The sequence below is a fragment of the Anabas testudineus genome, chromosome 19 (assembly GCF_900324465.2).
Source record: "Anabas testudineus chromosome 19, fAnaTes1.2, whole genome shotgun sequence".
Lineage (NCBI taxonomy): Eukaryota > Metazoa > Chordata > Actinopteri > Anabantiformes > Anabantidae > Anabas > Anabas testudineus.
The window spans coordinates 16102233-16123705 of record NC_046628.1 but is presented as its reverse complement, the minus strand read 5'-3'; the positions used below and the strand labels follow the sequence as shown (position 1 = coordinate 16123705).

The 21473-nt window shown below is 40.0% G+C and overlaps 2 protein-coding genes across 2 annotated transcripts; both read right to left on the bottom strand.

Annotated features, from left to right (window-relative positions):
* Window positions 1–2344: 2344 nt before the first annotated feature.
* On the bottom strand, window positions 2345–12507 carry adam8b (ADAM metallopeptidase domain 8b). Its single transcript, XM_026352079.2, has 23 exons — window positions 12353–12507; window positions 11550–11659; window positions 11124–11197; window positions 10865–10940; window positions 10295–10371; window positions 9698–9881; window positions 9247–9312; window positions 9100–9162; window positions 8791–8960; window positions 8623–8704; window positions 8359–8501; window positions 7995–8181; window positions 7531–7620; window positions 6808–7006; window positions 6023–6125; window positions 5713–5878; window positions 5542–5622; window positions 5370–5454; window positions 4613–4733; window positions 4364–4523; window positions 4182–4226; window positions 3912–3962; window positions 2345–2971 (listed from the first exon to the last, which is right to left on the bottom strand). Exons 1-23 carry the CDS (start codon window positions 12375–12377, stop codon window positions 2843–2845), a joined length of 2487 nt encoding a protein of 828 aa, XP_026207864.1. The 5' UTR covers window positions 12378–12507; the 3' UTR covers window positions 2345–2842.
* Window positions 12508–13205: 698 nt separating this feature from the next.
* tubgcp2 (tubulin, gamma complex associated protein 2) lies at window positions 13206–21017 on the bottom strand. Its single transcript, XM_026352078.1, has 18 exons — window positions 20944–21017; window positions 19833–19993; window positions 19562–19690; window positions 19122–19298; window positions 18727–18886; window positions 18434–18641; window positions 18002–18201; window positions 17021–17210; window positions 16748–16893; window positions 16490–16670; window positions 16057–16237; window positions 15300–15472; window positions 15032–15160; window positions 14807–14927; window positions 14523–14666; window positions 14278–14394; window positions 13872–14035; window positions 13206–13583 (listed from the first exon to the last, which is right to left on the bottom strand). Exons 2-18 carry the CDS (start codon window positions 19980–19982, stop codon window positions 13508–13510), a joined length of 2646 nt encoding a protein of 881 aa, XP_026207863.1. The 5' UTR covers window positions 19983–19993; window positions 20944–21017; the 3' UTR covers window positions 13206–13507.
* Window positions 21018–21473: the final 456 nt, after the last annotated feature.

Sequence of the window (21473 nt, the reverse complement as noted above, 5' to 3'; positions counted from 1 at the left end):
CTTGATTTGTCACTTTTTCTTTCCATTTAAATGTTTGTTTCCATCTGACGGTTTAAACATGTCTGTGTTTAATTTCATTGTATAAAGATAAAAATGTTGCCTGGTAATAAAATAAAATCACTTTGGCATGACTCTAGTGAGGGTGGTTCTGTTTTCAACCTGGGTACAGATGATAAAAACTAAACAAGTAGTATTTTTTATCACCATTTTCACTATAAAATGTTTTTTTCCCTTTCAGTTACCTTGTTACTGCTTTAAATCTGAAGCAGTAGTAATATTAGTAACATGTACAGTCAGGTGCAGCACAACTTCCTGTACTTTTCAGTATTGATTTTCAAAGGACGTCATAAAACAGGATGTCAAAGCCAGACCTGCGATTACTCACCTGCTGTCACCTCTGATCTCGTTCAGGTGACGTTTTATCTCGTTGTGACACAGCAGAGGACAAACGTTCAGCTGCAGTTTGTTCCGGTGTGAACAGTGAAGCTGAGTAATTTATAATGAGTCACTGAGCAGATTATGTTGTTCACATCTTCCTCTTTTCTCATGACCCATTTCAAGCCTTTCCTGGTTCAGCTGAGGACTCACTCTTTACTACAGTCATCAGGAAATGATTGGTCCTCAGTCATGGGTCACTTCTGTTTGCCTGTGGAGAGTCCTCGCTGCAGACCTGATCTCATTGGACACTCTCCTCCCGTCACACAGTAGAAATAAGACCGTCTCAGTCAGGAACCTTGAAACATGATTGTACATTGGCAAAAGAAGATAAATATCACAACAGAGTCCTGACTTAGCTGGACTGAAGCCTGTGTTGTTGGAAAGTCTTGTGGTTTTCTGGTGGATTATTCTTAAAGTGGAATTTTAATCCAAACATGCACGGCGCTGTCTGCACGACTCGGCAAACGGCCGGATCTCTCTGAACACAGGAATGTTGTCAGTCATATCATCTCCTGGAGATCGTGCCCAGTAAACCGCTGAGCAGGCCGAGACAAAGCTCTGCTGTAAAACAGGCCTCGCTCATTGTTTACTGTTGTTTTAGCAGCTGCTCAGTCTGTGAATCAGCGTGAGTCAGAATCTGCCCCCAGATCGGGCCCTGAGCTCTGATTTACACCACAGCCTCAAACCTGCTGCTTCTTTAACCACTTAGTTTTTCCTCTGACTTAGTTTTACATATGAGCTACGAGTCTAAAATACAATAGTCCTGTGCACGAAGACAGATCCATCAAGAAATAGTCGTTTTCAGAGTTTCCAGTCTAACTTTGCATAAAGGACCCAGAGGTTGGGTGAACATGTGTTTCCATGATGACTGGTAGTGAAACACCCAGTTTTTGTTGAGGACAATTCTCTTTGTTCTCGAGGTTTTCCAGCTCATCAGTGACCGTTTGTTTTGGGTTTGTACTATAAGTCTTTTATCTGTTCTCAGAATTACGAAGCCCGGTTTCCACTAAGCTTATCTTAGGTGTGCTACAGTCTGATATCAGCGGCTCCAGTAAGTTACAAAAGCCCCTTTAACAGAAAAAATAATGACAGAAAAAGGTTGAACTTCTCCTTTCTGCTCTGTGTTTATTACACTTTGAGTCTCAGCACTGTATTGAAGCAGCTGCTTCTGTGATACAAACCAACTCTTTTCTGACCTAACAGCTGGTTTAGTGTTGTTATTTAGCTGCTGTGATCTGACGATGTTTAACCTGAAATTAGTTTTTGACCTCCCCCGTTACAGTTGCTTTTAGAATAGGTAGGAAATTAATGTTCAGTATTTTTCTTTGAGATCTGTTTTCGGTCTCCACCAGCTGTTTTGAGAACCAGTTGCTCTTTAGCTGCTACGTTCTCCGTCAGGTTCACCAGCTCGAGGACGTAGTTAAAGTGAAGTCAGGTCGTCTGGGTTCATCATAACAAGCGTTCCCATTCCCTCCTCCGGTCCTTGCTGTTGTTGTACTTGTGTTTCCATCGTCAGTTTTACCTGGTTCTGGTCCTGTCCCCTCTGGTTTGTACTTGGACTCCTGTTTCTTTGTCTGGACTCTGTTTAGTTCTGATTTAACTTAAATTCTACAGGTAAGATTTTTACTGCATTTGTGACAAACAACAGACACATTTATAATTTGGACACTTTTAGTCCTTTTTTAATTTGGTATTTTTATGCAATTGAGTGACTGCTAACAAAAGGTTGATGCACCGGACAGTGAACATGGAGATTAAGTGCAGTTTCACCATAAGCACATTTGTCATTAATACAGTAACTCTGTGATATTGGTAGACGTATCTATCAGTCTCCTCCCACTGTCTGACTAATCAGTGTGGATTAATACTAACTGATAGAGACACAAAGAAAGACAAACCAGACTTGTAAAGAAAAATGTAACTTTTATTGCTTTTGCAGTTCACTTAACAGAAGTTCTGTCGTCATTTGCTTCACTAAACGGTGTAATGTCCCTTTACATCATGATCATTTCATCATACTTCTACAATAAAGTGCACTTTGTTACAACAACAAGCGTTTCATCAGAGTTCAGATGTGACAGAGGACATCGGTAATACATTCATTTCCTATTTAACCAACAAAGTGAACACCCCATGACTGTGGCACTAAAAAAATATCTGCAGTAAAAATGAGTAATTGCTCCTTGAGGCTCTGTCATACTGTAAATCCTGCTTTGGGCGATGATTCAAGCTGATCTACATTAAAACACACTAAGACTTTAACACTTATGTACCATTCATAGTTTTTCAAGTACAGTGCAAAAAGATCCAGCGTTAACTTTAAAGAAGGTTAACACTGGATCTAGACAACCTCTTTCTGTATGTACAAGCACTTTGGTTAAACCTGATACCTGTAATGAGAGTTTCATGTGAGTCTGTGTATCTGTGGCTTCACTAGGGGTAGAGGACGAGTGCACGGCTTGACTCTGGATGCTGGAGGAGGACTAGGCTTGACCGGAGGAACAGGAGGAGGACTCGGTTTGGCAGCATTATACTGAAAAAGAAAAAAAGGCCAATTTTATAAATATAAAATTGTAACTCCAAGGCGTAAAACTAAAGTGTTTTGGTCCCAAAAGAGAACAGCAGTCTAACCCATGACTTTTAATACTTTATGATCTCTAGAGGGGAAACTCATGCGTTAGAGAAACAGTAGAAACGTCCAGGAAACAGACAAAGAACTGTTTGAACTGAGTAGTACATGGACAAGTAGTCCATAGGGTGTCATTTAAGGCCGGGGATACATCAGTGTCATTGTTCACACACTTCCTTGAGTTTGGAGATTTTAAAGGATCAGCCAAAAGGGGGCAGACTAGAGCCTAATCATCTCTGAGCCAATAGCATTTCTTCTTTGTGAACTTCTGCGTTAACACAACAAAAACAATGGTGACTGAGATTAAAGCTGACATAACGGTAACAACATCAATGTCGTAGCTGCAGGTAGCCGTGGAAAAGGCTTTTTTAAAATCGAGTCGTTTTAATTGGTACTGCCCCACTAATTATATACAGCGCTGCAAAATGTGGAGCGTTAATTTACGACAACAACTGACACTCCAAAGGTTATGTTACTAACAGCAAGTGTAAATCCAAAACCTGACCTGAAAAACATTTCACCTTTGAACAAAACAAACTAGTAGCATGATGCAGAGTCTGAAGCCTCTAGTTTTGATATTGGTTAAATATGTGACACACTTGAAATAAAGTTATAAAAAAGCTAAAATAATTTAGCTCCTGGGTAACAAAACATAGAAATGAAAACCAAGAAACCTGAAAACCAAAGTGAAGTTACTACTGTGAGTAACTGGGACTGATGCAGGAAGGAAGACTGAAGTAGTACATGTTATATAAATATAGTTATAGATATTTAGGGCTACAAAATAGTTCATTTATTATAAGACTGACACTTTTCCGCAAGCGAAGCTGCTGTGGTGACTCACCTGCGGCTTGTTCAGAGGTGGTAAAGGTTTGGATGGAGGTTGAGGTTTCATCTGTAATAAAGACACCACATTAATTATTTCTTTAGTTTTTACTTGTACGTGCACATACTCTGTTTTATATTCAGAGTTAACACACAAACACTAGTTGTTGTTGCTGCTGCAAAATTCTTGGAATTAGAAAACTGAGGATCCAAATGTTTTGTAATGAGAAGTGTATTTGTACAGTGTACAGAGTAGTACACGTGCTGTATGTACCGATATGAAACTTACCGGCTCCGTTTCAGAGGTAGCTGCTGAAGGGAATGTCTTTGGTGGCTGGAAAAGAAAGAAAACGAACTCACATAACTATTATGTTACTGTGCATTAAGATTTTAAACCTTTAACCTGTCGGCACATGATTAACTAATTGATGTCTGGCATGAACTTTAATGACTAATGGTGTCTCTCTGTACCTGTGGAGCTGGTCTGCTCGGAGTCACAGTAACTATCAGAGGAGCACAGGCTCGTGTTGCTGTTGATGCCATGAAGGTGGGCTGACTGATCTGAGGTCTTTCTTTAACACTCTGTTCCCGGTACACTGGGTTCAGCTTGCCTGAAGCCGAATGCAGTTTCCTGTGAACATAAAAAAAAAAAACCTCAGCTGGGAGGTAGAAGAGTAAAACCGAGAAACTGATTTAGAACAGAGCATGATGTGAAACTACCTTCTAAGGATGTAGTTGTTCATGTCGTCCTTTTTACAGCACATCAGCCCAACAATCAGGGCAATGATCACCAGCAGGAAGGAGAGAGCTGCACAGACACCACCTATGATCGCACTGCTGCCTGCAGACACAGATCAGAACACACTGTTACAGCTGCACTTTGTTTTATAGATTAACTCTGTGTTAACTACTGTGTGAAGCCTTCACCATCGTCAGGGTAAAACTTCTACAATCCTGCAAAAGTAAAGACATTCCCACCCACATCAGCTGTTTTTGTACAAGATGTTGATCTTGTTAAAACATCGTTATGTCTCAACATGAGTCAAGATTTACACAAACACAAGGAGAAAGTCACTCCTAAAAGTGTATTTCTCCTTTCTATGCTTCTTCCCCTTTGTGTTTTCAGTCATTTACTGTGAGAACTGAACAGCTGCACAATCACTTCCAGAACAAATTATCTCTATTTCCTCTAATGTAGAAATTAGCTCTTTGTGCAACATCAGTGCTTTTTTCTTAAAGTGACAAACAACTTATTTTATGTTACACAGAGTGAAATCTCGCTAGAGCTTAGTTTTAAAATGGTTTTACGTTAGGTAAAGTCGGGAACAGAGGATTTAGTCAGTGCTGGGAGTGACAGGAGATCACGTGATTCACGTTTCTTACTTCCACGAATGATTAAGTGAACAGGAGCGACCTGTTTTTGTCTGCAGCTGAATTTTAGCTGTTATAAAACCAAATCCAGCTGCTTGTTTTGTACCTTGAGGCAAATCTGCATATTGGATGTTACAGAAAGGTGGAGCCCAGCCAGGATTACAGTGGCACTCATTCTTGTGATTACACACCTAAAAGATAAAATGCAGTAAAGTTAATTTAGACATGAGTCAAACACTGAACTGAACACATCAGCTTGTGATTTCTAATTCACTCACCCCGTTGTTGTTGCATTTCTGTGAACATTCCTCCTTTTTCCCAAAAACTGATGTATCCACACATTTGTGTTCAAGACAAACCTGCTCACAAATGTACAACTCTGAGCAAAACATCCAACAAACATTAAAAAATAATAGTTCATGTTAAGTGTCTCCTGTTGGAAGCCGTACCTTGTTTGTTCCACATCTGGTTCCTGCAGGCACCAAGTCGATGTTTCTGTTCTTATCGTCGTCCACAGCGATTTTACATTCTATACCAGACACAGTGTAGGCCGCCCTTTTACCTGTGATGGACTCGCCGCCTCCTCCACAAAATATAGATCCACATTTAATATTCCTACAAAAAAAATTAAACATATTAATTGTAATGTTGATGACATAACATAAAAACCTCATAGATACAAAACGTCACACTTCGGTCCAGAGCAGGTTTCTTAAAATAAATTCTCAATAAAAACAAACTATGTTGATAAAGACGTACGGTAAAGCACAAGGAGTGTGTCCGAATTTGTCCCTCCCACAGTTGGCGCCTTCCTCGCCACGTTTGTTCAGGTCAAAACACTTATCAGCTCCAACTCTGGTCCCTGAGAAAACAAGAAACAAGCCCATTTATTCTGAGAGGAGAAAATCACACAACAAAAATAAAAGAACTATGAAATAACAGGTCAGTATTCAACTAAATTACTGAAATAAATCTATAATTAAAACAGGATTAACCACAGATAATAATATATGATGTACAGCAGGGGCAGGGCAGAGATAGTAGGTAAGCTAGCAGGATAGTGGCCCTCAAGGACCAGGATTGTACACCCCTTATTAACCGTGAGTTTAACCATTCACTGATCCAGTGGTTGGTTGGAGGAAAAGAAAATCAAGTAACAATAAAAATAAAGTTTTGACACAGAAGGTCAACATTTGTCAGCTTTAACCTGTCAATACGTAAATCAGTATTAGAAGAACAGTCATTCCTCCTCCCCCCGCCTCTGTCCCCTTATTTCCAGTTATCTCCTCAATTAAAATCATTTTAGAATCTACTAATAATTTTTCCCAATTATTCTGATGTCAACTTCTTGATAATTTGCTGCTCTTCCTTGTCATTTGTGACAAAGTGCAAATAACGGACACATGAATCAGTTATTACAACACTTCCTGCTGTAATTCCAGCAGAGAGCTCAGTGTTTCCAAAGAAACTGAGCTGAATCTTAAATGAACTTTTAAATTATAGGGCTTTTCATTTCATTACATTACATTTCTATCAATGTGTACCTGGTCCAAACAGTCTCCAGCAGTGCTGCTCATGTGTGGGGCACTGGCCGTTGTAGCAGTAGCCCTGCACCTGATCGTAGCAGGGTTTGCCGTTCATCTCAAAGCTGTCTTCAGGACAGTCCCCTGACAGACCAGTGCAGTATTCAGGAAGATCACAGTCGCTCGATAACTTCCTGCAAACGCTTCCAGCTGTTTTGAACTGCAGGATAAAGTGTAGTTCAGGTGAGAACAGTCAAGAGTTAACTCGCGTAGCGTGGTGGTTTTAATGTTGGAATGGACAGGGTGTCTGCAATTAGTAGTGGTTCTGTTCAACGAGCTTCACAACACACACTGATGTGTACAAGTGCGTGTAGCTGCAGACCAGTCGCAGACCAGGCTGAGCCCTGACCACCACAAAAATAAAGCCAACAGGTTATCTTGATGTTTAATGGTTTTCTTGTGTATTTATGTGGTATTTCATGACTTGTCTCCAGTCCCTGAGGTGTGAGTTGGGGAAGGATGTGGTGAACTGGAGGAAATAGCAGAAAATTACTCTCTGGTTCCTGTTGTTAGTCGGTTACGGCTGCTTCAGTGCTTCTCGTGTTAGCATTTTATGCCTTCTGAACGGTTATTAACAGAAAGCCGAGTGTGTCTGTATGACTGAAATCAACACACTCTCAATCTTACAAAGCTACAGAGTTTTAATCCCACAAAGTATAAGAAACCTACATTAAGCTAAAGTACCTGACAGAGGTCACAGCACTGTCCATGAGCACACTGAGATCCTTTAGTCAGGCGACACGTGGAGGCATCACAACAAGGGTTCTTGCATTCCTGTGGCAGAAATAAAGAAACGCACAGTTGTGTATCCAGTTCTACCTTGAGCAGTTTACAGTTCAGCAACAACAGATCACAGTTCAATCTCCCACACAAGCAGCATCGAAGCCAAGATTTTTTCCCCTCTGTATAATACATGAGCACACAGGAAAACTATTTTAATTTTAACTGTTTGAGACCAAACTCTAGCTCTGGCTCACCACTATCTTCCCTTTTATTAGCCCCATGCACAGGAAACCACACCAGTCAGCTGGACTGGAAAACCCAAGGTGGTATCTTCCTTCTCCAGCAGATATATTTAAACTTTCCAAGGTCTCAAAAAAGATTCATGTGTAGCAGCTAGCAGTGTTAGCCTTTTGTGTAAGTTTTACCTCCATAGTGCCACAGTCACACTCCTCTCCGGGATCCAACAGGGCGTTCCCACAGATTGGTCCCACAGTAATGGTCTTTACGGAGCTGGGTTTATGCAAACAGCTGGGCTGAGCTCGCTCCATAAATTCAGCAAGCTGCTCCACACTGCAGCTGCTGAAAAACTCTGGGAATGCTTGATTTCCTGTCCTGAAGTGGAGCAAAGAGGTTCACTAATGAAAAGTCAATAGATTCATTGACTGTAAATGTTGATCACTGATTCTAGAGGTGCCCACCCCAAAAAAATCCCCACATGAATGTTTGATGTCACTGAAATATGATCCTTCCCAACATGCATTCGCTGTAAATACAGAGTTTTGTTCTTACCTGAGCTTATCTGCCATTATACAGTTCTCACTGCTGTAAGAAGAACCACACATGCAGCTTGCAGCATCATGAGACATGCCGAAATTATGTCCCATCTCATGAGCAATGGTGGAGGCGAGGCCGATCAGGTTCTGATTGTGGTCCTGAAAGATAAGTGCACAACCTTTGCTTCAAATCCATCAGAGTATATTGTAAAATACCAACACTCTCACATGTTTCCAGTAGTCTTAGGAGTTATTGATCATACGAATCCTATGAGGATACCTGATTGACTCCACCTGAGTTTCCAGTGCACATGGCGAACTTATTCGCCAGCCCAACTGTGTCTGTGTCGAAATCTTTGCCACTGTTGAAGACAAAAGTCAAATTTCAGGTCAAACTGTCAGCATGCTGTAACGGTAACTGTAACTGTAATCCAACACTGATCCTCACGTCACAAACTGGGCATTGTCGTGTTTCGTCCTCTGCAGTAGATCGGCCTGACGCCACATGAGAAAATTGTCCAGAGTAGTCTCTGAGTTAGTGTTGACATCAATGTGGTCTCTGTCTGTCCAAATCTCCAAACCCACCAACATGATGCGGATGTTCAGAGGTCGATACAGCTGCAGCGACAGAGGAGATGTTACAGGAATGAGTGTGCTGAGAAATGTCCGTTTAGAGCGCTGACAGAACGAACCAAACAAACTTATAACAAGCTTAGAAAACATGAGCTTGAACTAGAGACAAAAAAAAGAAAACTACCTTGTCAACATGATTAACGACGCCTAGAATTCGGGATTTAGTTTCACTTCCAAATCGTTTATACTGGATGAAAAGAAGAGACACACACGATCAGATTTGTTTAGCAATGGAATGAAGGTTACAAAAGAATCAATGTGACATATTTACCTCTGTGTTGTCCACAACCACAAACAGCTCCACAAACATCTGTGGGCCTGCACCAGGTCCAGTTTTCTGAAAAGACAAAACATTCACAGTAAGAAAAAGAAAGACTGTCTTCGTACAGCCCTTTTTTCTCTGCTGCCTGTTTTATTTCTTTACATTTTAATTTACTTTGACTTCAATATTCATAATGAGATTAAATATATTTATTAATATAAATTTAGCTCTAAATTATAAGAAAATTACTCAGATTTAACAGTAAGACATACATAACCATATGTAAATAAACAGAATCTAAATGTATTTAAATACCAAACCAACAGTTTTAGATCAGTGATATGAAACAGGGAAACTTTTATTAATTTATTCACCAGTGTCACATTCGCAAAGTATTTTTCAGACATCTAAACCTCCATCATTTCCTGGCTGGATTAAAAAATGTATATACATCACCTACCCATGATCTGGATCTGAAAAGCCCAGCAACCCGAGGACCCTGGTCCTGAACCTGGTCCTGGTCGTACAGCACGGTGCTGCCACTGGTCTTCAGATGCTCCCGTCTGTAAATTGCATGATCGCCGTCCTCAGACTGTCCCAGAGGCTCGATCAGGTAAACCTGCTGCCGGGCTCTCACAAAACCACTGCAGAAAACAGGACACAACAATACAGGACACGTGGAAATGGTTTAAATGTAATAAACATGGTTGTTTTGAAAAACAGAGAATATTACTTGACATGCAAAAAATTATTTTTGGACACAGGGGCCATTCAGGGAGTTTTACATAAAAAACAAAACAAAATCAAATAGAACGGAGCAGAGACACTGTTTCAAGTTAATGGAAAGACAAAATGTTCATTTTAAAAGACAATTTTAAGTGATTAAAATCATTACTGGTCTGAGAATCTGCATTCATGTAAGCAGGCTTCAAAACACGTGAAAAAACGGACTAGTTACTAAATATAATGAAGCAACAGGAAACTACTACTAGAATTCATGTAAGCAGCAATTTACACAAACGGGCGTGTGAAGCTGCCACAGTCCTGACTTTCTTACCTAATACCTGAGCAGATCCCCACACTGACTGAAGACTCTGCCATGCCTTCAACATGGCCGTGATAATAGCAGTTCTCCTGGACAGAAACACAGCACATGGAGTTAGAGACATCAGTGTGTAAATCTGCTGCTTTACAGTCTACATACAGACATGAATGCCTTTCTTTAATGCCCATGAAATTATGAGTCACAGCTTAGGAATGTCATGCCTCTCCTGTATAACTTTACATTTCAGTCACACAGACGACCTACAGTCCGTACTGTCCCTGAAAGCAGCAGGACAGCAGCTGACTGAGTATTAATGAGGAGGGGACTCCACTGATAGTGAGGTGAGATGTCTTCAACAGGCATCAGAACCACATACGACTGTTGGCATTGTGGTTTTAGTTTCAGTTTAAGAACTGTTTCACCCCAAACTATCCTACTTACGGAGTAACTAACAACTATGTTCATTCTCAATTAACCTCTTCGATTGAGCCTCGTTTTCATATGAAATGATAGAAAATAAAGAAAGATGCTTACTTTTCCAATTTCTGCCAATCAACAGTAAAGTCAAAAGTAAAGTCTCACCTCATTTATTAATCTTGTCACTCGTGTCCCATCTTCTAAATAATTTGTTTCAGTGAAGTCTGTTGCAATAAGATTCCTATAAAACACAAGAAAAAAATTACTATATTTCTTTTCAGTATTAAAATAAATATTTGTGAGTCTGAAATGCTGCCTGAAAAACAACTGTCAGCTTTAACAGTCTCTATAGTCGCCACACAGGAAATAAAACATCCGAGTTACATTATAAATATATTCAAAATTATGTTAAATAACTGTTTACCTGTTTTTTTCCAGATGAATTGTACGGTTCTTCCCTTCAATGTCCAACTCGTACCGCACTGTCTCAGGATAAAGCTGCAGAAAATTGTCCAGTTAACAATCAGAGCAGCAGTGGAGGACGTACGCACACGTTTGACTTGAGTGAAATTTATTACTTATCTCAGTGATAATTCTTTAAAAACACAAAGTAATATTTCTCTCATTTTTAATATACTGTGTATCTTAAGAAATCCAATATAAAAGTGTAATATAACATAGTAACTATTAGCTTGCAGATAAATGCTAAAGTCAATTTAAATGTAGTGGAGTGAATATGTCTTTCTCACATGTAGCAGAGTATTATACACTAACTCAGAACCCAAGCTTTTAGTGACACATTTAGCATTTTTCAGGGATTAAATGTGCAGGTGAGGTGAGGTGTAGTCACCTGGTCGTCCTGCAGGCTCCTCCTGTGTCTGTCCTGCAGTCTCCGAGGTCTGACCACTTCATATCGCTCCACATGAGACATCAACATCCCAGAGCTCTGCACAAAACAAACTACACACAACAAACCACTGTTACGATCACACTAAATATGTCTGGAGACAAGAACACGGTTAGGACATTTATATTAATTTTATTAATTAATTCAACTTTAACTATTTCACCACATCAGCCCAAGTATGATGGACATCAATAAAATAAAAACAGTGGGGATGATAAAGTGTAGAATAATTTACCAACATACATGTTCACAGTAATAATTCCTAATAAAACCAGTCAGACATAATTCAATTCAAGGTAGATCTGAACGAGTAACAAAACACGGACTAATTAAATAATTAAGGTCAACATATGAATTTGACATAATGTCTTTACTCAGTATGACAGACTGTGTGGACGAACTCCATTCAAGAAACAGTTAATTTAAGGTAATTGGAAAGAAACGGAACCTTCTGCAGTTTCAAGACGCAAACATGAAGATAATATGAACTTGTGGGTTTTATTCTGCATTTCAGCCACCGAAACTCCCGAATTAATGGCTCGTTTGAGATCCTCTTTTAATATTTAAAAGACATTTCATGCCGTTTTAGCCAAACATTAGGTTTTAGGTGGAGTTTCTTCCACGTTACTGAGGATGGTGCGTTAGTAAAAGTCGCATCATATTTCTACTGTTTAAGTTACAGCAGCTTGTGATAAAGGAGGAAAACAAAAGTAAACCACTTCCAAAGTGGATGGTTGAGTACTCACTCCATGTCAGCCACACTGACAACATGTTGCTCTGCTCGGTGTCCTCCGCTCCACAGCTGCCGTCAGTCCTCCATGAAGCCCCGGGGCCGAGTGCCGAGTGCCGGCCTCTTTCCCCGAAGCTCCGCCTGTGGTTCCGTGTTATCGCCGCTTCACAGCTTCTCGTTTACGGTCAGTCAGAAATGACACTTAAGAAATAAAACATTTCACAACCAACTATTCTGATAATATATTATTATACATACTATAATATTTCTGAGGAATATTAACTAGTTTGTTACACTTAAATACACTTCAACACATCCAACCACCTTTAAAATGTAGTGTCAATTAACAGATTAGTGGAGAAAATATCCAGTAACGTGTTTAAGTAAAAATATCCAGTTTAAAACATTATTTTAAATTATTCATTAGCATTAAAACTATTTTCAACTTTGCGAGAAGCCGTTGGCCGCCATCTTTGTTGTACAAGTCAAAACCTTATTAGATTTTTCACCGTTTTTTCCTGGAATGTGTCTTAAAACGTAAATTTTCTGACCACAATAAAATCTACACACAAACCTGGAACAATACAAATGTTTTTAAAAGCTAAAATTAAAGTTTAGTGTTGTGTCTGTGAACGTTGTGACTAGCTAGCTACACACACAGCATGGCCAAACATTAGCTAGGCTAAGGTCAACTATAAAAGTATAGTTCTTAAAAACTAACTTTAAAAAACACTTTCTGGACACAAACTATACTTTATCAACTGATCTTACCTTAAAAAACGATGCGATCATGAATTAATATGAGATAATAGACATTAAAAGCCGTAGTGATTTTACTGCATTAATAAGGGAACAGACAACTAAAGTCAGTCAGTTGATTCTTTTTAATGAAAACTAACACATTTTCATTATCACAGGTAAAATAAGTTACCCATAAAAAGTGTCATCACTTAACACAGTCAAGCAGAATAAACATTTTAGTTCTTCAGTTCTTAAAATGTACATTAGAAGCATTGAAATGATGATTTCCTACAGTACATAATAAGATACACATAGTATTAGATATCTGAATGAACATGGCAGCTTCCTGGGTGCTGCTGTTGGACTGATAAGACATGAGTGAAGGGCGTCTTTATTGCTGGACGACTGTCTAAACACCAGGACAAACCAGCTACACTGCTGCTTTCTGACTGCGCTCTATTGCCATCTTCTCCAGACGCTCTGTGTAGAATCCATTGAAATCCAACCTGTGAATTTATACAAACTGAGTCAGCAACTTATCAGCTGTTTACATAAATGGCAGGATTAGGTTTATCTACATTCTGCAAATAAAATCTGCAAATGACCAATAGAGGGCAGAAATACACCAAATACGAAATTCACGTATTCAAGTCTCAGGTCACGGTCTGTGAGACTTTGGTGCACGTTTGCCCGTTTCACATTGTGGAACATCTATTGAAGCTAGATACAGCAGTAAAATGCAGCAAGGAAGTAACACAAAAAAGGTGAATGCATGCAAAACGTTCACAGTTTACCTGTAAATGATGCTGATCATGCTGTGCTCACAGTCGTTGGTGCTGTAGATGCTCAGCTTGTCCAGCAGGTCCAGCAGCAGCATGCTGAAGTTACTATCAAACTTGCTGATGGTGGCTTCGAAGCCTGCATCTGACTGAAGGGAGTCCACATGCTCGGCTAAAAACTGAAGCAGTAAAAAAAAACAAAAAAACAAAACACAAACCTGCTTTTTAAAGACAAGTTAAGCACAAAAGCTGCAGTACCTTTGTGTGCAAGTTATTAAATAGTTGGAATAGCTTCTCAACTTTTCATAACATGTTCTCAATTTGGAAAGTAGGATATTGTCTACAGTTAAGTACATAGAGTACTTGTTTTAATATTGGGTCCTAGAGGGGGTCGGCTCATATCTTGGATGTTTGGAAATACCTTTGTGGTCAGCCTCTTCTTCTCTGCCTCCTCAGCATGTTCACTCTGAGTGGGAGGCCCATCCATAGTTCCCTGCTCCAGAGACAGACGCTCTAACCTCATGCTCTGAGTGAACCGCTGCAAGAGTCAAGAAAAAAAACTTGGAGTCTTACCAGGTTTTACAGTCTCTTAGTGCTACATGTTCTGTTATATCAGCTTAAATGATTCAGACGTAAGAGGTTTGTAACAAACAGCAGGTAACAAACCTGCATACAGTTCGTGAACATGACGCAGACAGACATAAGTTTAGAGAAGATCCTGAGAAGCTCGGGGTTGGTCAGCATGCAGTCCTTCAGACAGTTGTCCAGGAAGCTGGTGTGATGGCAAAGCACATCGTCAATGTTTGATGCCTGGAGCAAAAGAAGGCAGCACAGAAAACATTAGATCACGTGTTCTCTGCAACCTGTTGGTTGATTTTTTAGTGTTTAGTGTGAGTCCTGCTCTCAAAGTGTGAAACGAAGTAATCAGACAGGACAGATCATTCACTCACTGTTTTCAAGTTGTTCTCCATGATGTGCCAGGTGGGCTCCATCACCTCAAACATCATGTAGTACTGAATGTTCTGCACAAAGTTGAGCATGCGCTGACGCAGGGCAAATGCAGCAGCAAACCTGCGTGGACGTAGTTTGAACAGAGTAAGTAAGGACATTTTGCTGATTAAGATTAAGATGTTTTAAATCTTTTAAAGTTCACATCAAATTTAACATCAGTTTACCATTTGGCAGAATGTAAGGAGTACTCCTTGAAATCTTTGTTGCTGATCCACACGTTGCACAGCAGCCTCTCAACATGTTTACAATAAAACATGTGTCGGAACAACATCTGATACCTCGTAAGCGCTTTTCTGAAAATGAATACATTTGTAGAGATTACGTACAGTTAATGTTATTATATTATATTTATCTTTTATGAAGGCAGCACAAGGTGTGTGCTAGTTTAGTGTTAAATCCAAACTGAGGTGAAACCTAGTGGCAACTCTTAACCTGTTGATGATGAGCGACAGCGGCCATTTGACGATGTAGTCGAAGGAGAAGGCCTCGAGGCCGCTGAGGGCCACGTCTGTTGGTTCTGCATTAATAATGGCCTTTTCCTGTTTGGTTTCAATAGCCAACACTCGCAGCAGCTGAGTAATGACATCATGAGGCATTAAGTCGATCTGTGGAAAGAGGAGATGAAGTCTGAATGTAAAGTGAGAAACAACATGAGTCTCAGTTCATGAGATCAGTCTGCAAACAGCTGAAGACCGAAGGACTTCATAATACTGGACTTAATAGATTATTAATCATATAGTGCGTACCAGCTAAGTGTGTAAGGAATAGAGTCGGTTGTTAGTTGGTGCAGAGGTTTTTGAGGGAGTTACTTTTGAAGTTAGATTTCTTACCAAGTACTGAACTTTTTATTTATTTCATTCTTTTAACTGCTTATTTACAACTTAAAGTTTCTGGTTTCTCTACTGGAGCAGTGGAGCAGCTGTTTTCTTTTGTAAGAGAAGTGTTGCCTTTAAAATTATAGCTTTAATCTATAAACTATAACAGTGTTGGGCACTTTCCAGCTGTTTTTTCAATTGGAGGTGTTCAGGCTACTTTGCAAAAATGCAAGACCCATAAAAACACAAGGCATTGAGCAACAAAAAGGACAAAGAAAACACTTCAGTCTCATTGGAAACAATTACAAAAAGTCACCATTAAGCTACTAAAAAGAGCTCTGAGAACATGGAGGTACATTCGGATTTCCACTCACTTTGAGATCATCTTTGAAGGGGTCTGTGTTGGCAGTGCTCATCCTCAGAGCCAGCTCCAGCAGGGCTTCCAGTCTGGGAGGAACAATATCATCCACTGGTTTCTTGAGTTCTTCCTCCGTCAGGTCCATGAAGTGCACAAAGAAATCCCCTTTGTCCATCAGAAAGTAGTGCTTGATGGACCTAATAAAAACAACACAGGGACAATAAATTAATACACCAGTATCACTACATATAATACAAATTAATTAAGAACCCTCTGGGGTTAGATAAGTGGAGCTTAAAATTGAATACATTTTTATTCTCACTGAATATGAGTAGAGAAACATGACAAAGGCAGATGTTTCCATACAGGACATGCAGCTACTTGTCGTCTCTCATCTTTCCTGTCACTCCAACTTTTTAGATAATTTGAAAATACCATTAGGCATTTACCTTAGGCGTGAAACCAGCTCCTTCTCTTCCATGAGGAAGTCCAGCAGGACCTTGCTGGCATAGTTGTAGGCTTTCTCGATCTGCTCCACATAGGCTCTCTCCTTCAGGGTGTACAGGACCTCCTTAGCATCAGGACACGTCACGTCACGGCCGCATTCCCGCACAACATTGAGGTATTTTCCTGTACAACATAAGAAAAACTAAGTAAAATATTTTGTCTAAGAATGGCTTTTAAAATGCTTTACTTCAGTCCTTTACCTGTGCTTAATATTTTGTCTGCCATTTTCTGCAGGAACGAGGGGATCCGATGCTGTACGATGGTGTATCTCTGATCCCAGTACTTGTCATTATAATCCTCCTGAATCTTCTCTTTCTGCAGCTCATGTTCCTCAACCATGAACTCGCTGTGTTGTCGTAAAATATGGATGCAATCATTTACAAACACAAAGCAGATAGAGTGCTAGAAGTGTGTTTTCTTAGTGAGCCAGTATTTTCAGCAGGTGACTAAATTGTGGGAGAGACCGCGTGTACCTGTATGGATCCTTAATGATGCCCCTGTAGATCCACTTCTCCAGGATTTCAAAGTAAGGGACACTGGCTGCTTTAGTGAGGTAGAGGCACAGCTCCTGAGCCTGGCTGTCACCAGTGTAGTTGAAGGTTCGGTCATGGAGAAGGCTCAACGTTGACCCACCCATACATTCTCCTTTGTCTACTGAAGATGCTGCAAAAGTAGCAGTAGATAAATTTGAGGTATTTCTAAAAGAATGACACGCTTACTTGCTTTGAGTCCAACTGCAAAGACATCACTGATCTCTGTGAAATGTCTTTAAGTGTCTGTAAAAGTACTTTATAAGTAAAATTATTATAAATTATTCTGCACAATAAAGCATCCTGTGACCTTTATTTTATTAATTTGGTGTCTGAGCCCCAGAACTTGTTTTGTTTGATGTTAACTCTCAAAAACCTGGTTCTGTTCACCATCCAGTGGTTAAAACGAGGCACTTGGAGGACCTGCAGCATTCAAGATTTAGATTTGGACATGGAGACATGTTGTTAGTACAGAATTCTATTAATGTACTGTTGTTAAAAACTACCCTAAAATGTAATCTAGAGAAATGTAGATACAAAATACTTCAAGCTCTTGAGACATCTTCTTCATCATCTTCTAATATACCACAGATGGTACGTAGCACACAAAAAACTGAACAAGTGCCTACCCATGATGAAAGAAACCAACAAAAAGAGGAACTTTTGGTCTTGGTTGATAGAAGGAATGCTTCATCTGCTGATGAGAGCACGTACTCAGCGGTTTACACCAAGTTAAAAGCGATGCACTTTAAACCAAGCAGTCTTGCAATAAATCTTCTTTCGTGAAGATGATGATGTTCAGTTTTGTTAATTCTGAAAGATGCAGTCTGGTCACCACATATAAAAACATCTCTCTGTATGATGTAGGACAGACTGCATTAGTTTTAGCTGGTTACCAGCTAAAACTCATGTTTAGATTCTCACCAATAGAGGCCAGTATTTCCATGGTCCGCATGGTGGGCTGGATGTAAAACCAGAGTTTCTGCAAGGACAGGAGGCCCTGCCGCTGGAGGTGCTCAAGCTGAGTGACCAGGATCAGATACTCCTTCATCAGGGTCCTCATTGCTGCTGTCAGGGCGTGGTTCACCTGCCCATACTCGAAGGATGACTTCTCCTCAATAAAACTGTAAGACACATACACCACAGCATTTAATACTGCTTCTGGAAGAGAGCTGGTTACAGCTCATGCCACATAACCACAGGGCCCCTGGTTTCTCTCTCTTGTTCTTCTCATGTTTCCTGTCTGCCTCTCTAATACTATTACTATCAAATACAGGCAAAGCCCCCCCCAAAAAAATCTTAAACACACACAGTCAGTTAGATACTAGTATATGTCAGACATTTTAACACACTCACCGCGTTGCAGTGGAGTAATACGATGCAACTGGTAATATTCTGTTCACCAGCTCTTTAATAGACATGTCCAGTGTTGCATCAACAATAAAAGAGCGGTTTTGCCTCCCCAGTACAGGCTGAGCTGTGATGTCTCGCCCATCAACTCCAATCAGGACAAACAGCAGATCCTCCACCAGAGCTTGTTCCTGCGCAACCAGAGGCATCGTACCTGATGACAGATAACATCATCAACACTTGCAGCAATAGCCTAAATCTAGTGTCGGGCAGCAGAAACAGAAAAGTTTGTTACTCACCAACAGCTACAGCGGGCTCTCCTGGCAGCGTGGGGCTGGTAATGAAGTCTCCAATAAGAGCAGGGCGGTCGTACACCCAGTTAGGAAACACAGGGTTGGGCTGGGTGGGGTTCTTCTTGTTGTGTTTGTCCCTCAGCATCTTCCGTGTGACTTCAGCCGGCTGCAGGCAAAATTATAAACCAATCAATTACAGTTGGCATAAGATGTTAAAACCTGCAATACTGATAGGAATCATAAAGAATCTTGGGGTAGGGTATGAAAAGTCTCACACATGTTCTCCACAGGGGATTAAAAAAAAAAGTTTTGTTGTTTCTTGTGAAGTGACCCATCTTACAGTGTTTCATGGACCAGCCTACTACTACTAGATCTACTTGATTTGAGTGAAAAACGCTCACCAGTGGTGCATTGGAGCTGGCCGTCACGTTGCCGAGCTTCTTTCGCAGCTCCTCTAGTTCCTGCATGGACATCTTGGTGCTGGTCTGAGGCAGAGTGTAACTAGTGGTTGTGGTTGATGCTGTGTTTGCTGAAGACTCAGACCTCTCTTTGGCATTCTGCTGCAGGGACTGGAGAGTCTAGGGAAAACAAAACAACCAAGATGCTAGGATCAGAGGTAGAATGAGTATTACAGTTCAGTAATGCAGTTCATTAGCTTTTTTTAAACAAGAGTGAAATTCACGAAATGTTATAAATTAATTAAAATTAAGTAGTTTAAGTAGAATTAATTTGCTTTGTAGTAATAAGCACAACTATATGTAATTAGTAAAATGTGAATGTCTGTAAAGTGCCTTGAGATTAATTCTGTGGTGATTTGGTGCTACATATACACATACATTACCTCTTTATCCTCACAGAGCTTGGAGAGCAAATAAACCAGAGGGTCAAGGTTGCGAACATTTTTGGACTTGAGCTCCTCATATTTCCTCAAAAAGTCCTCAGGAGTTTTAGAGAACTCTGCCAATTTGACCTAAAAACAATGTAACAGCCACAATGAGCAGAATATCCACAGTCAGCAACTCATTCATTTCCACATAGGGTATGACAAATCATTTTTAATGTACTATCGTACTATCAAACCTTACTAACCTTCTTTAAGGTTTATTTCTCACCTTGGCACTGTGAGCAGAAACTGTAGTGGTGACATAGGGAGTCCTGTGTTTCTGTAATAAGTCTATGTAGCCCTCTGCTCCATCCCCTCCTCGCACATGAAGGAGACTGAGCAACTCGTTCACATCGTGGTGGATCCTGAACTCACTCATGGCTCGTGCTGCTGAGACGTCAACATTGACAAACATTTTATTTCTGCAGACTTCTTACAGTTTAAGACTTTTTAGTACCAAATATTTTGTGATAAACAAATAACCATTTCAGAAATGTTTAAGCAAATCACTAAGCATATTTAGACGAGTACTGGTACCTTTCAGTATATTTAAGAGCACATATTTCAACTTAAGTAATCTAATGTGTCTATATAGAGTTTGTGTAGACCTGCCACCTCTGGTTCTGGAGCTAAATAAGCAGCATGAAAAGGGGTATAAGGATTAATCAGTTAAAATTGTGCATTTAATTAAGTTAATTTAAGTTTCTGTTGAAGTCAGCACATGTCTATCACAAGATATTCTGCTTTTACATTATTGTACCTAGTAGCAGTGAGAGTGCACACACACAATCCACTGCTGCAGCAGCCTCGCTTTTGTTTTATTTCTTCCCTACACTAACTTTAATGCCTACAGCAAACAAGTAAGATATTTTCAAGAATATTCAGTTACAATACCTTCTAAGGCCCTTTTGATAAAATTCAAGCTTTTTTAAGACTTTTCTAAACAGATGCACTTTAACAAGTAATCAAGTAGCTAATGAAAAGAATAGCTTAGCCCCCACTACTGTTCATATCAGCACTGATGCTAGTGGCTAACATTGGCGACATGTACTGACACAAACTGTGGTTTGGCTGAGTCCAAACAATATCTCTGTCAATGTGCTATTTTAAAGTTTCATACATGTATCATCTTACACTGATGCTTCTGCCAACATTTAGCTGACGTTATTTCATGCTAGCTGGCTAACAAGCTAGTCCCATCAAAATGAACGAGCCAGTGGGATGAGGATGCTCACTAGTGGCTAGCTTAGCCAAACTAAAACGTACCTAAACTGCACGAATAAAGTAGCTCAACACAGATACACCTTATCACAGGTAAAATCTAACTCGTAGCACTTTACCTGTCAGTCGGGTCCAAAACAGCAGCGAACACTGGAGCAGGTACCAAACGCGCCCACTACCAGTCAAATTCTTCTTCTCCTGCTACTGTAATTTACGCAGTTACAGCGCCGCTCTGCCCCCACAGGATAATGCTGGTACTACAACAACCTGCCAGCTACACATCACAACAGTTTTACTCATTTATTAAGTATAAAAACTCAATACTGCTAATTTAATTTAAGTGTTTAAGTACTCGTTCTTGGCATCAGTCCAACTAACTTACTAATAAAAAATGAATGTACAAGTATAGATTTGTTCTGTGTGTGCCTCATGTGCAAATTGAAAAGGATTTGTTCCCATTATGCAGAATGATATATATATTATTTTATTTGCAGAGGTGTATGAATACACACACAATACTCAAGTAAAAATGCTCCAACAGTACAAAAGCACAAGTACCAGTTGTGGTAGAAGGCTGAGCTGATTTTAAAAACTCCCTCTGAATTATGTATTAGAGAGCAAATAAGTAAGTGACATTAAATGGAATGGA

Excerpts from the sequence above, each read along its gene's own strand:
- adam8b (XM_026352079.2), bottom strand. The coding sequence starts at position 12,377 with ATGTTGTCAGTGTGGCTGACATGGA. Across the intron at positions 9,882-10,294 it reads GGGATCTGCTCAGGTATTAG|TGGTTTTGTGAGAGCCCGGC; the intron begins GTAAGAAAGTCA and ends TGTTTTCTGCAG. Across the intron at positions 3,963-4,181 it reads CTACCTCTGAAACGGAGCCG|ATGAAACCTCAACCTCCATC; the intron begins GTAAGTTTCATA and ends TCTTTATTACAG.
- tubgcp2 (XM_026352078.1), bottom strand. The coding sequence starts at position 19,982 with ATGAGTGAGTTCAGGATCCACCACGATGTGAACGAGTTGCTCAGTCTC. Across the intron at positions 18,642-18,726 it reads AGAGCCCGCTGTAGCTGTTG|GTACGATGCCTCTGGTTGCG; the intron begins GTGAGTAACAAA and ends ATCTGTCATCAG. Across the intron at positions 13,584-13,871 it reads ATGATCAGCATCATTTACAG|GTTGGATTTCAATGGATTCT; the intron begins GTAAACTGTGAA and ends ATAAATTCACAG.